This window comes from Drosophila sulfurigaster, chromosome 2R (genome assembly GCF_023558435.1).
Source record: "Drosophila sulfurigaster albostrigata strain 15112-1811.04 chromosome 2R, ASM2355843v2, whole genome shotgun sequence".
Taxonomy (NCBI): domain Eukaryota; kingdom Metazoa; phylum Arthropoda; class Insecta; order Diptera; family Drosophilidae; genus Drosophila; species Drosophila sulfurigaster.
In genome coordinates, this window is record NC_084882.1 from 17,918,720 (window position 1) to 17,932,469 (window position 13,750).

The following is a 13,750-nucleotide window of genomic DNA, read 5'->3' on the forward strand; positions in this document are numbered from 1 at the left end:
AACAACAAATATATAGTAACAACAACAACAACGTCAACAAATTGAAATAGATTGCAAACGATATCATGAAATTTATGGGTATATGCCATACGAATATTTATGATTGTTACTTGTTGTGTTTGTTACTCTTGCTGAAAGCCGTTCGATTAGCTTGACGACTTTAATTTGGCCTTTCCATCTGGCTCTCTCAAAAAATTGCAATTAACTGACTGACTGACCTTCGATTTGATCTCTGAAGTTCTTTGGCTTCCAACAAAATTTTTGTGCTTTTTTTTACCGTGGGTTGCCAACTGGCCATAACCAGTGACAAGTTAATGAGTCACATGTGAGACATCAGAGACATCGGAGATGTGCGATTCGAGAGCAATCCGACTCCATCTGATGTTTCTATTTAGCGTCTTTTAATCGGAACCTCAGACAAAAACAAACAAATCGTATCGAGTATAGACAATCAAACAACAAAATCGCATAATTAGCGTATCGAGTTTGAGCGTCTTTTCGTCTGGATAAATAAACAGACAATTGCAAAAAGATCCCCATCCCCCGCAGTATCATTCTGTTGATGGTGATTTCCCATCCAAAAGATCACATCACATCATCGCGGTCATTAAAACACTCGATGGGTTTAATTTGTGCCGGGAATGGTCAATTTCGTAGAGAGCTTTCACATACAGAGAGAGCATTATAAATACATTTACGATGGCAACGGGTTGTATACATTATATTGTGGATATATATTTTAGCCAAAACCTTGCCGAGGGAAACCCGGCGCGTGATCAGTTTGTGTGATCTTATGCATGTCAATGACCGTTTTTCTAACGTAGCTATATATCCATGCGATATTTAGGTGAAACTGACAACAACAAATAAGTTTGCTGCGCTTATCAGTTGCGATATATTGGCAAAAATATTTAACCAACATAAATAGAGAGTGCTCTTCTCTCGCTTACTCTCCATCTCGCTCTGTCACTCGCTTTGTCTTTATTATTGCAGAAAAGGCTTTGACAGCCACTGCGACAACTTGTTGTTGACCTTAACACCACAACCAGATGTCGCTGTATGCATTCACACGAACACTCGACACACAAAGCCATTGCAATGGTATGTGTGAGGTCTTTGCTGTGGGAGTTGTGTGGTAGCCAAGGAAGTAATTAATTGCATTTAACCACGTTTGTAACTGCTGCAATAGTGCATTAATATTACAAATATAGTCTATACATAGAGATATAATTTATATATGTACATACATTTGTGCGATATAAGTCACATGTTAATTAAAAGTCATGCCGGCAATTCGTTTGCTAATTTCCATATATGCAGCAGCTGTTGTGCTGCATGTATTTTGTTGTTTGTCTTTGTTGACTGGGTCGACATCGAGAGTTGCTTTGTCCAAACAGGTTTAAGCTTAACAAAACACCCAGCAATACATGGAAAGGTGTTTACGTTGTTGGCCTATCACGTGAACAACAAAATTATCCGCTCTCGTAAGCAATAAAAACAATATAAAAAAAACCGTCGCGAATTAGCATTCAGCCCAAAACAAAAGAGAAACAAACACGCGCTCCATTCGCGCCGCATAACAGTTGCAAGCAACTCTGCACATCTTTTGCAATATCGATAACATTCGCAAAATAGCGGTTCAGCGTGCCGCCGTGACACGATGTGTTGTGCGCTATTCCTTTTTCGGTGAGTGGTGCACAAGGGGCTCGCCAACAACCATCTCTAATACTTTGCGCAGCTGTGTCAGTCTTTTTGTTGACATAGTGCTACGGTCACACTGAGTCTATTCGACATACCACACAACAACAACTTGTAAACACGTAGTAAACGGGAATTATCTGTGCTGCTGATGAGCGTGTGAAAATTAAATACAAAATCAAAGTTAATTCTTAAATTCTTTTATTTGTTTGGCAAGCAATCAAATCAAAGCCCAGCGAAATTTGAAAAGTGAATGCAACAACTGTTTGGGCAAAGTAAAATGCAATACGAATCAGTTTAAATAAGGTGCAATTGTGATTTCAACTTTCGTTTTGCTTGACTGCAGTTGAAACAGTTACAAGGAGGGGGAGGAGTTCAGGGTGAGTGAGTGGGGAACTAATTAAAGCAGGCACAACGCTGCATTTATATTTATAGATACATAATATACACAATACTACATATACATTTTGTATTTTTATACAACTATTTTAGTTGTAAATAGTTACGCCATTGTAATGACATCACAGCTGTTTATTTTATGGCTGTGCTAAAATGTGAAAAATTGCAGAGTGAAATTAAAGGCAACAACTTTCTCCCCTCTTTAATTTTAATTGCAGTTTCAAGAGATCGTGCCCGATATGGATGATTCGGAATTCATGTTCAACGAAAAGCAATCGATACGCGACTCTTCACGCACCCTCAAGAAATACGGCAGCACCTGCTGCAACAGCATGATGAGGAACAATGAAATCCTCATACGACACACTGTGGAGAAGACCGACACACTACAGGGCATTTCACTCAAATATGGCGCAACGGTAAGTGCACGAAATGTGAAATGTAAATTGCATTTCACTTTCAACTTCCTACTTGCAACTTGCAATGGCTTCACAGCTTTGTGCCTGGCATTTGGCACGCAAATACTATACTTAAAATTTGAATGCCAGCAGAACAATATGTTAGCTTAATAGGCGAGTTTTATCGATTTAATAATCAGCGCAGGGTAAACAAAATGCTTAAACAAATGCTACAGAGTTAACAGTTTCTTGTTTTCCCTTTTTCTCGTTATTATAATTTATGAGAAGCTCCACACCTGCCATAAGAAGAAGAAGAACTTTGAGTGAGTTGTGACAGCGAGTTTAGTAAATATAAGATAGTAGTGTCTTACATTCAAGATACTCTTCTAGCTATCTAGGTTGATTCAAGAACTGCAGAACGACCGTTTGTCTAGGTGCTTATCAGTTGAAGTTGATAAGAACCAATATTAAAAAGGCAGGAGCTAAAATAGAATAAATGCTGCAGGCAAATATGCAGATAATAACAATTGATATGCAAGCAGGAGTCACGAGTCTGAACCCGAAGATAATCTGAGAATTTGAATGTGTCATAAGATTTGCTTTGAAAGATAACGAATTTATGGAACTAATTTCAAATATTTTCCCAGTAACAATAGTGTTGAATATAAAGCTTCATCTATAGATTTATCTTGTAGTCTTAGAATTTAAATGAGGCATAAGAGAACCCTTAAATTATATATAAAATGTATGGAACTAAAAGTGTTATTAATAGTGTAAAATAAACTATAGTTCTCATTTGAAATGTCAATAGTGTCGAGTAAATCATTTTCTTATTGTGCATTATTTATATTAAACAATTGGGGTAGACCCTTTTTTTTAATAGGTTTAAGAAATAATGCCTTATAGCTGACCCAATTAATCAATTTTCTATAAAAGCTGTGGAGGGGGTCCCGTCAATCCATCAATCAATCTTGCAATTGCAAATAATTACAGATATATAGAATTACCTACTTATCTTTTTCTACTTATCGTATGCATTTCAGACGGAACAAATACGTCGCGCCAATCGCCTCTTTGCCTCGGACAGCTTGTTCTTGCGTCAGTTCTTGCTGGTACCAGTGGAGAAGACATCCCCCTACTATTTGCAGGCGAATGGTGGGGACTTGCTCGATGTTGATGTCGATGCACTCACCGCTGACGCTAACATATGCGCCGCCTCCTCTCCGCCCACTACTCCCGATGCGAATTTGCAGCGTGAGGCGCTCAACAATGCGAACAATTTGCATTTGAGCCAGGGCAACAACTGCAGCATGTACAACAGCAGCGGCAGCAGCAACAGCTGCAACACAAACACCAGCTCCAGCTCCAGCAGCTCGACAAGCACACGCTCCGCCGGAGGAGGCACCACACCACGTCCCTATTCGATTGCCGGCGAATTGTTAGTGCAGGGCATCGATGAGGATCCAGCGATGATGAACAATCACAATGCGTGCGGCAGCAAGCAGAGCAAATCTCTGGACTCGGTGGCAGCCATGACGCCCGAGGAGGAGAATCGCAAGTGCATGAATGACTTTCTCAATAAGATAGACAACACAATTTCCGAGTCGCGCAAATACGTAGAGCGTTCCAAGGAGTAAGTTTCGCAGTTGCATTGCTTCAATCACTTTACTAATAAAGTTTTTCCACTGCAGTTTGGTTAGCAGCCAGAGTGATGCGGATATTTGCATCAGCGCCAGCACCGATGTCTTTCCGCAGCGTCGCCATCAGTTGAACAACTCCTACAAGAACAACAACAATAGGCCGCCGCATCATCAGCGACACAGCTCCACGGGCAGTGGAAATTCAGACACAGCTCAGCTGCTGAATACAACACAGACGCGTCGCGTGCAGAACTCACTGAAGCGTCTGGAGAAGCAGCAGGATGACTTCTTTGAGTTGTAGCAGCTTATCCAACAATCACTGGGATATCAATCGACAAGCGCTTCGACGTTAGCTCTAGTTTAATTACTGTGAATGAGAGAAAGAGAGTTAATTTTACAAATTGTTTTTAATTGCAGCGTAATGCTGCACTATATGTAAATTATATACTATAATCATAAACAGACACAGACACACACTTACATGTAGACACTACCTTTATGATAATGAAGAAAGAGAGAGAAGAGGATGTTATGTTATAAGCGCTGCGCTATTTAAACCTGTACTATATACACACTATACTATTCATACTTCATACTATTATCGTATGTATGTTGATGATGATGATGACGACGACTCAGTTGTCGAATGTTTTGATCTTATTGTTAATCCAACTGTCAGCCCTTTGTAATTGCCGCCAATTTGCTTGCAAAGTCTGTGCCCCATGCCCCTAGACCCCTCCCCTTGTGCCCCTTCTGACCACCTCTTTAATTATGATTACTTTTGTATGACTAGCTTTAATTACTCGTTTACTTTTACACACTTAGTTATGTGAGAATTATTAATATTAATTCACAATAGCATAGAACTTTATAACACACACCCGACTAAATGACTGCTCTTTTGCAATATTGATTGGCCAATTAGTTGACTTATATATATGAAATATTTATTTGAGTCTGTGTGTCCTTAATGTAATTAATTGTAATGTAAATTGTCCACACACAAAAACACACACAGTTTGTGCAATCGAATTCCATTTATTCAAAACACGTCCAAGCCTATAAACTCACAAACACGCCCCTTCCTAAAAAGAAATCCAGCCGATATCGTTCCCTACACGGCCAAACAAAACTGCAAAATCAAGTTGTATTAGAAGATTTTATAAACAAACAAAATAAAGTAAGCAAGTGTTAGAGAAAAACCAAACTTTTATTTCTAATTTCACAACTGTTGGAATTTTCTTATTGGGGAGCGGAGCCATGCGCAGTTGTCCTTGCACCGCGTTGCCAGGACAACAAAATGTGGAATGTGGTCTAAACAAAAAACAAGTCGAAACAATTTCTTTTAAATTTAGCTGCAAAACAGTTTTCAACAACTACGCCGCAGATTGACAATGTCCGAGCAGGATCTCGAAGCTGAGGCTATTAAGGTCACTCAACAGGCCTTGGGCAAGTTCATTAAGAAGCCGCCGCTGACGGATAAATTGCTGAAAAAGCCACCGTTTCGCTACCTGATGGACGTCTTCAATTCGGTAAGAAAAGCCCTTAAATAAATCTATTTATTTCTATTATTAAAGTGTGTAAAACAGTTTATTAAGCAAACGGGTTGCTTTGAGGGTCTCTATACACCGGAGGAGCAGCTCTTTGAGAACATTAGCGATCGGCAAGTAAAGAAAGGAAATGTCACCAGACACTGAGTTAATCCTCTTTATTCTAACAGCAATGACAAGATGCGTTTTCTGCAGAAGATGATTGACATTACAAGTGAGTCTCATTAAGAACTTTATTGACATTTCAAATTTGTTATATTAAAAAAAAAAAGATTATTTAATAATAATTATTATTTTTAACAAATTCCTTTCAATATTAAGTTACCTTTTATAACGAATATTTCAATGTTTTTAAATAAACTAAATTTAAATGATGTATTACTTGAGATCTCTGAATGATTTTTGTTTTTTTTTTTCTATAATATTATATACTACTCTCTAAATTTAAACTTGTAAAATTTAAATTTATTAGCTAAATTATACATATGTTTTATGTTTACTTTTTCTGAAATTCTTTTAAATATCATAAACTTTGATTTGTAGACTTGTACCATAAATTCATTTAGAATTGTGGCAATTTTAAATCCATTAAATAAACATCTATTTTTACAGAGCTCACCACTAAGCTGGATCTGAAGGTGCGTACCTCCAAGATTGTGGCTGGACACGAGGCAAGACAGACCAATGAGCTGCTTCAAGCTATGGCCAGCGTGGCGGAGCAGCAACTTGAATGGCGGGAAGCTCTGAAGCAGGTACTCGAAGCCGATGAAGAGGCAGAAAAGTCCAAACCACCTAAAGTAAAAGACACAAAAGTGAGCAGCAAGCAAATCTCGCCAGCTGGCAAGGAGCGAGAGAAGCGTATCTCCCCACAGGAGCAAAAACTGCGCAAAGCAACCGAGTTGGCGTCCCGCTCAACGCCTCCGGCGAAGGAGAAAGTGCAGCGCAAGTCGAAACCGTCGCCGGATGCGGATGCTAAACCAAAGCTGAGCAGACAAAGCTCCAAGAAGACGCCATCGCCGGCGCTGAAGCCCACATCAAAGGTTAAGCAACAAGCTTCAACTGAAAGCGATATTAAATCATTGTCACCAGCGCCTGCTGCTCAAGCTCCCATCAAGCCGGTGTCACCAGCATCCTCAACTAAATCTCGAGGCGAGAAGAGTCCACCGACCAATGCGCCGCCAGTGGCTGCTGTAGAGCCGGCCAAGGAGGTTTCTCTACCCTCCACAATAGCTGCGGAATCGTTGCCATCTGTTGAGCCCGAGAGTCGCAAATCCTCTGGCAAAAGTCGACGCTCCAGCGGAACACAACGACAACCAGTGCCTGAAGCACAGCCAACAGATTTGCCCAAGGCAACTAGCGATGTCAGTGAAGCATCTGCCAACACATCGCCAACTGTTCCGACTGCAGACAGCAATAACAACAGCAATAGTAATGAAGTGAAGCGGGAGCGCGAAGGAACCTTCACACGTGAGAATTCCAAGGAGTCCAATGGCTCAGTGACGCGTCCTCGCACCTCATTACGTCCGCCCAGTGCACGTCCAGCCTCCGCACGTCCTGGTGCACCACGTCGACGAAACGTGGAGATTGTGCTGCAGCCAAACGATCAGGTGAAGATGTCCGGCATCAACGTAAAGCTGGAGACATTCGGTGATTTCGATGATGATGGCGAGAATTTGGTCATCATTGAAGATGCCAATGCCCATGACATCGAAGCGGGCACAGCAGACCCTCAACTCGATGTGGACGCCCATCAGGGACGCTTGGTGCAGCAGATCCTGGAAACGCAAAAGGAACTCGTGCAGCAAGGCGGCGATCCCGCCAAGGAGGAGCAGCAGAAGCAAAATCTGGGCGCCCGACAAAGTTCGGCGCGCCAGATGAATGATCTGCGAGATATTATTCAAACACTGACGAAGTCGGTGAATCCGCTGGGAAAACTCATGGATTTCATACCTGAAGACATCGATGCCATGCAGCTGGAGTTGACCATGTGGCGGGATACTTACACGCAGGCAGCAGCCGAACTGAAGCGTGAGAGAAGTCTTACTGCATCCGCCACAGAGCCGATGAAGCAGCAGCTGTTGAGCACCGAGTCCAGCATCGTGGAGTACAAGGAGCTGATCGATGAGAGTCGCCACAAAATAATGCTAAATAACGAACGAATTTTAAAGATGCTCATGGAACAATGAGCTGCAAATTCAATAATATCTGTATATTTATTTATATAAGTTTATATAAAAATAGTAATTGAATAAATCGTTATATAAAGTTCAAGTACGGTAATAATAACAGTTAATGGGTGGTAACACTTGCTTTTTAAGGTCACTTAGTGTTCAAACCAAAACCAAAAAAACATGCTCTTTAAAACTAGAACGGATCAAGATGCAGATGGTGTGGTGGTTGTGGTTGTGTAGTATGGGATATTAATATAATATATTAATATTTACAATTTTAACATGCTATACGAAATTGCTAGGTCTCGGCTTCGGGTTCAACAGCATTTGGTGTTTGCTCCGAATCCGACTTTTCGTCCTCTTCCTTTTCATCGCCCTTCTCCATGTCTTGATCCTGATCCTCATCTCCCAGCACATACTCGATGACATCGTCTATGGGGAAATTGTTCAACAGCGATTTGATCGAATCATTGTGTATGACAACAGTGAATAGCAGTTTGCAATATTCACGCATGCGACTGCCGTAATCCAATTCGGCGTAGTTCTCGCCTCCCTTGGCCAAATCGTGGCCACAATTCTCGATGACTTTGCACAGCACCGTCTCCTCGGAGCTATTTGGCCAATTATATTTCTTGAGTGTTTGCGGGTCGACCAGCATATCGATCAGCTTGGCGATATTCTCTTTGAGCTTCAGATCCTCTTCGGTAAGCACTTCGCCGGTGAATTCATCATCGCTCGACGGCTCCTCAATGTTATCGGCAATAGCAGCTGCCAAACTAGCAGCCAAGGACTTGCGCTGCTCCTTCTTCACCACTGGCGACACAACCGGTGATGCCTTCTCCTTAGCATTGTTGGGCTTGACATCGCTGCCAGCTGCAGCTGCCGGCGTCTCGCTGGCTCCCTCCAAGGGCAGAATGGTGTAGACTTCGTTCTCGAGCAGTATGGTCTGGGCATTGCCATCGCCCTCATCGACCAGGAACTCACGCACCACAACGCCATTGCCGTCGGTTTTGCTCGATATGAGCGAACCTGCTGATGTATTAGCTGGAGCCGCTTCTTCATCGTCATCCTCCTCATCGTCCAATACAATGGTCTTTTTAGTTGTTGCTTTGCGCTTGGCTGGTGGCTCAGTACCAAAGATATCATCGGGATCGCATTCGTGGACGTTGCGTATGTGGTTCCTTAGGGTTTCAGTGCTGTCGAAGTTCTTGTCGCAGATGGCGCAGTCAGTGCGCTCGATCATCTTGGCTGTTCGCTTGACTCGTGTTGTTTTGACAGCTATGTTCGAAAACAAGATTGTTAGTAAAATAAGTATGAAAGTTTCAATCATGTTTAGGCAATAATAGACCCGTTGTTTTAATTATTTGCTCTATTCAATTTTCGAACAGCTGTGTAAGCAGCGTGCAATGGACTGAATAAGTTCGTTCCCGCATTTTTCATCAGTGTACTAGATTAATCTTTTGATTCTTTCTTTTGTTTCTTGTATCGTTCATTGCTTGCTATTCGTTTTACCAATCCTGACATGATAAGATCGAACAAAATACTTTGTTCACGGTTCATGTTAATTTTAGTTCGTATGTTCTTGAAGACTTTAATTACGATTAACATAACTTTAAGGACATTACAAGCTTTGAAGAAAAATTATAAAATGTGAAACTTGAAGCCCCTGCTAAGATAACAAATGCAAAAAGTTTGGTGACATTATTATAATTGATGAGCTCAACGTATTTAGACTTTGCTAAACCTGTTGATCCTGCTTCTAAATATGTACATTGATGTCGGAAATCTCTGTTTTTGCCTATTAAGATTCCTACTTATTTGAAAAGTGAAATTCTAATAAATTTACAACAGATTAAGCCTGGAAACTTACGTGAATGATCACCAGCATCCATGTGCTCTTTAAGCAGTGCGCTTGTCCGGAAGCTACGCGTGCACTCGGTACAAGCGAACGTAGCACGCTTGGCGCGTGTGTGCTCCTTAGCATGGCGATCCAATCTAAGATAAAAAGCAATTAGTAGCTGACACCAAAATGTAGCTTTAAGCATTGCACTTACTGCTTCTCCGTTTTGAACTTTTGGCTGCACAAGGTGCAGGAATGCGGACGCAGATGCGTCTTGGAATGCGTACGCAGTTGTGTGGCCTGTATGAAGCTCTTGCCGCATTCAGGGCATTTGTGTGGACGCTCGCCAGTGTGGCGTTTCATGTGACGATTGAGCACCTCCTTGACAGCAAAGGATTGACTACACTGCAGTGCCAAAAACGAAAGAGACCATTAATAAAAGCAGAGATTAGTTACAGCATTTGAGATGCGTACCACGGTGCAGGTGTAAGGTTTCTCGCCGGTGTGATAGCGACGATGCTTCTTGAGTGCCACCAAGGCTGAAAATTTCTTGTCACACAGATCGCAATCAAAGGGTTTTTCACCTGTGTGCGTGCGTATGTGAATGCTGCAGAGAAGCCATTTGAATTAACAAGAGAAGATAGAATTGTATATACGCTTAAATCATACTTCAACGTGGAGAGACTGTAGAAGCAGTTCTTGCACACATGGCACATGTATTCCGGCTTCTTCACCACTTGCGTACCCAAATGCTGCTTAAGATGCGCACGCAAATTGTCCAGGCGATAGAAGACGCGATCGCACACCTTACAGCTCATGGTATCATTCTCATTCGCGGAGCACGATGAGTACTTCTGATGCCGCTTTAAATGGTAAGAGCGCGTAAAGTCCTTGCCACAGATCTTGCAGGCATACGGCTTGCCTCGAGACTTGTGCTGCTCCTCGTGCAGCTTCAACAGCGCTGCACTTCGCAACTTGGCATTGCAAGTGGGACACGGGAAATCGTTGAGCTCGGAGTGAGTGATGAAAATGTGACGTTCATAACTGGTTTGAGTCTTGAATGACTTGGGGCAATCGGGACAGTTGATGTGGCCAAGCTAAAATCGGCAAAGGGTTAGACATTGAACGAGAAGAATAGCCCATCACATAGTGCTTACATGAAAGGTGTCGTAGCTCTCGCTGCAACAGAAGCAAATATCTTTTTTCTCCATGACCACTGCATCGCGCTCGATCTTCTCCAGATTCTTAAGCATGTCTGCTTTTCGCAGATGATAGCCACTATCATAGCGACAGAACTCCAAATGCTTCTTCAGGCTCTTGACGCGTCGGAATGTCTTATAGCACTTGCCGCACACATGCTCCACCATCTCTTTCAACTCGTTGTTGCCAGACGTGCGATTTGAGCCACCTTCAATCAATGCATCGTCATCATCATCTTCGTCTTCTTCGACGCCAGAGACTACGAATTCGTCATCGTTTGCTTTACCAGGTGCGAGCTCGATATCATCATTCTCCGCGAGTATAAAATCAATGGTATCCTCCTCATCCACCACAATGCTGCTGGAACAGTTGTCGGCTTTGTTGCTGCCACTGTTCTCACTTTTAATCGCCTGCAGCACATAATGATCCATTTTCTTCTTTTTGCTGGGAGATGTCTTAATCTTGGCGGTCTCCGTCGTAGGCGTCGCTGTCGAGGACGCAGTGCGCTTCTCATTCAGAATCTTTACACTGCCCGTGGGGCTCACAGTTTTGTTGTTTTTCCCCTTGTCGGCCTTTGGAGTCGTCGTCGTCGCCACTTCATCTGATGAGTTGAGTATCTTGATACTGGCACGTTTCTCTTGCTTGACACGCGGCGACACTGTTGCTGCCTTTTTTGCCCCTTTGGCTGGTGGTACATCGTTGAGCAGCTTCATGCGGTTGCCTGTCCTTGTCTTGTCCTTGGGCGATGAAATTAATGCGACATCAAGAATTTTAATTACAGTTCCAGCATCAGCGTTTTCAGTCATGTTGCCTTTTGTTGATTAAATGCGCAAACGGCTCGGCGGAATCTCTGTGAAAAAATGGGAAGGATGCCAAGGATCAGATTGATGACGTAAAATAGCCTACTTTTAGGCTCGTGATTTAATTAAAATTGATCAGTTTGTCGGACAACAAGCGTCACGTCAGCAACGCCTAGAAGCAGCGCACAAAATAAAAAATGGCGGCGTCATCGATCGAATGAGAGAGTGAGCGAGAGCACGCTACGTACATACGTAGCTGGCAAACTGATGAAAAAACGAAAGACAGAAAAAATACGCAACGCAACAAGTTCGCTCGCTCTGCTGGGATCGCTCTGCTTGCGTCTCTGGCTGACTGTGAAAAATATATTTTAGGGTTGAAAATAATTCTAAAATAAATTTGAAAATTGTTGCATACTTTTCAATATTGAATATTTTTGTTGCCGGCTTTATTGGAATTCTGTGTAAAAATATTTGATATGTCGATCAACACTGACGTTTATTTATTTAAATATTACGTTTTAACTCAAATTGCATTTGAGTTACACACTCTCGCACTTGCTCAATGTAGTTTCTCTAATTAAATGTGAAACTTGCGTCAATGAAAGTCGTCGTATGCCGATCTAGATCGACACTGTAACAAAGCACAACAGCAAGAGCAAAATATGAGTACTGTGCGCAAGAGCGAGAGCGATAGCGAACATTATTTACACGATTATTTTTGTTACTTTTAGTACTAACATTATAACATTTTCTTTAAACATATAAATATCACAATAAAAATCTAGAAACAAATTTTATTCTCGTTTATTTTAATGAAAATACTTGCAATTTGAACCACGAGCGCTGGCACGTAACGCGTACACAATGGCGTTGGCGTCTAACAATTCACAGTTTTCGTAAACAGCCAATCAGCTGTTCGCTATGTAATGTGACCAGACGCACACTGTTTTCACTGTTTGTTTAATCAAAACAATAGTTTGTCTGAGTATAAATATTGAATAGCTTATTAAATATTTTTCCGACAAATAAAAAAAACCTAAAAACTAGACCGTTCTTAGAATTGTGAATAAATTTTTCATACATTTTATTTATGTCTGACTTAAGGTATAATTTGGTATATTTAGAAATAAAACTTGCGACCACACTGTTATTGCAGTTGCTGTACAATTCAGGTAAATTTCCGGCTAATAAACAAAAATTGTTATTAATTCTGATTTCATAGGAAATATGGCTGCTCTTTTCGACTCTGCGCATACCGAAGGTCCTGGCTTTGTGGGCATTCGTTTCTGTCAAGAATGCAACAATATGTTGTATCCCAAGGAGGACAAGGACAACAAAATCCTAATGTACGCATGCCGCAATTGTGACTACAAACAGGAGGCCGACTCAAATTGCATTTACGTCAACAAAATTATGCACGAAATTGACGAACTGACTCACATTGTGCCCGATGTCATCTCCGATCCCACGCTGCCCCGCACCGAAGACCACGCTTGCCCCAAGTGCTCGCATCGTGAGGCGGTATTCTTCCAGGCGCAAACCCGGCGTGCTGAAGAGGAAATGCGACTGTATTATGTGTGTACAAATCAAAACTGCACTCATCGTTGGACGGAGTAAATTGCACATCGTTGCGCAATTCCAAAATATACTTATTAAGCTTATATGTATATAAAGTTGTTAGCCAAGTAATTTTGATAGATCGTTGGAGTTTTGACGTTGATCAGTTAAAGCGTAAAGCGCTGACATTCAATTCCGATTGCAGCCGCACATACTTCGCATTCATTCACATGCCATTGTCAAGCATATGATTTGTATTCATTGCAAGATTCATTAAATAATCGATGCTCATTTTTGTTTGAGCGAAGATAGAAATAGAGAGTGAGCAAGAGAGAGATTTGCGAGCGCATGCAAATTTCTTAAAGCCCGTCAGCAGTGACAAAATTCCAATATCTATCAAACCAAACACAACACAGAATGAAAAAAAAAATAAAACAATTAATAAACAAGTTTCTAGTGCGTATCGAGTTGTCGTTCGAACATCGCTTGCCCAGCAC

At 41.7% G+C, this 13,750-nt stretch overlaps 4 protein-coding genes across 10 annotated transcripts in view; 3 read left to right on the forward strand and 1 right to left on the reverse strand.

The window, feature by feature from the left end:
• LOC133837618 (uncharacterized protein DDB_G0281497) overlaps nt 1-5,342 on the forward strand; it is a 61,457-nt gene extending 56,115 nt beyond the window's left edge. For 2 of the 3 annotated variants that reach the window (XM_062268445.1, XM_062268444.1), the window contains exons 3-5: nt 2,316-2,516; nt 3,539-4,128; nt 4,187-5,342. In XM_062268445.1, coding sequence (XP_062124429.1) covers nt 2,316-2,516; nt 3,539-4,128; nt 4,187-4,436 — 1,041 coding nt within the window. In that variant the 3' untranslated portion in view covers nt 4,437-5,342. Of the gene's footprint in view, nt 1-1,816; nt 2,079-2,315; nt 2,517-3,538; nt 4,129-4,186 lie in introns of those variants that run through there. The other variant, XM_062268446.1, reaches the window with a different exon arrangement.
• An 86-nt stretch (nt 5,343-5,428) lies between these two features.
• On the forward strand, nt 5,429-7,871 carry LOC133837617 (TRAF3-interacting protein 1). Of its 2 annotated transcripts, XM_062268442.1 has the most exons (3): nt 5,429-5,667; nt 5,725-5,899; nt 6,298-7,871. In XM_062268442.1, exons 2-3 carry the CDS (start codon nt 5,866-5,868, stop codon nt 7,869-7,871), a joined length of 1,608 nt encoding a protein of 535 aa, XP_062124426.1. In that variant the 5' UTR covers nt 5,429-5,667; nt 5,725-5,865. The 2 variants fall into 2 exon arrangements, with proteins under 2 accessions (XP_062124426.1, XP_062124427.1); XM_062268443.1 differs by lacking the exons at nt 5,429-5,667; nt 5,725-5,899 and adding an exon at nt 6,154-6,172.
• Nucleotides 7,872-8,154: 283 nt separating this feature from the next.
• On the reverse strand, nt 8,155-12,608 carry LOC133837612 (protein suppressor of hairy wing). Of its 4 annotated transcripts, none has more exons than XM_062268434.1 (7): nt 12,523-12,608; nt 10,854-11,746; nt 10,366-10,793; nt 10,171-10,303; nt 9,911-10,101; nt 9,727-9,851; nt 8,155-9,134 (listed from the first exon to the last, which is right to left on the reverse strand). In XM_062268434.1, the coding sequence occupies exons 2-7, from the start codon at nt 11,700-11,702 to the stop codon at nt 8,155-8,157; spliced, it is 2,706 nt and encodes a 901-aa protein (XP_062124418.1). In that variant the 5' UTR covers nt 11,703-11,746; nt 12,523-12,608. The 4 variants fall into 4 exon arrangements, with proteins under 4 accessions (XP_062124418.1, XP_062124419.1, XP_062124417.1 ...); XM_062268435.1 differs by lacking the exon at nt 12,523-12,608 and adding an exon at nt 12,435-12,449; XM_062268433.1 differs by lacking the exon at nt 12,523-12,608 and adding an exon at nt 12,112-12,260.
• A 176-nt stretch (nt 12,609-12,784) lies between these two features.
• On the forward strand, nt 12,785-13,703 carry LOC133837622 (DNA-directed RNA polymerase II subunit RPB9). The gene is made up of 2 exons (XM_062268449.1): nt 12,785-12,868; nt 12,919-13,703. Exons 1-2 carry the CDS (start codon nt 12,787-12,789, stop codon nt 13,311-13,313), a joined length of 477 nt encoding a protein of 158 aa, XP_062124433.1. The 5' UTR covers nt 12,785-12,786; the 3' UTR covers nt 13,314-13,703.
• Nucleotides 13,704-13,750: the final 47 nt, after the last annotated feature.

Bases quoted from the DNA above. Each gene is read 5' to 3' on its own strand.
- LOC133837617 (XM_062268442.1), top strand. From the start codon at position 5,866: ATGCGTTTTCTGCAGAAGATGATTGACATTACAA. The intron at 5,900-6,297 runs GTGAGTCTCATT...CTATTTTTACAG, and splicing joins GAAGATGATTGACATTACAA to AGCTCACCACTAAGCTGGAT.
- LOC133837612 (XM_062268434.1), bottom strand. From the start codon at position 11,702: ATGACTGAAAACGCTGATGCTGGAACTGTAATTAAAATTCTTGATGTC. The intron at 10,794-10,853 runs GTAAGCACTATG...TGCCGATTTTAG, and splicing joins AGAGCTACGACACCTTTCAT to CTTGGCCACATCAACTGTCC. The intron at 10,304-10,365 runs GTATGATTTAAG...GCTTCTCTGCAG, and splicing joins TACAGTCTCTCCACGTTGAA to CATTCACATACGCACGCACA.
- LOC133837622 (XM_062268449.1), top strand. From the start codon at position 12,787: ATGTCTGACTTAAGGTATAATTTGGTATATTTAGAAATAAAACTTGCG. The intron at 12,869-12,918 runs GTAAATTTCCGG...CTGATTTCATAG, and splicing joins GCAGTTGCTGTACAATTCAG to GAAATATGGCTGCTCTTTTC.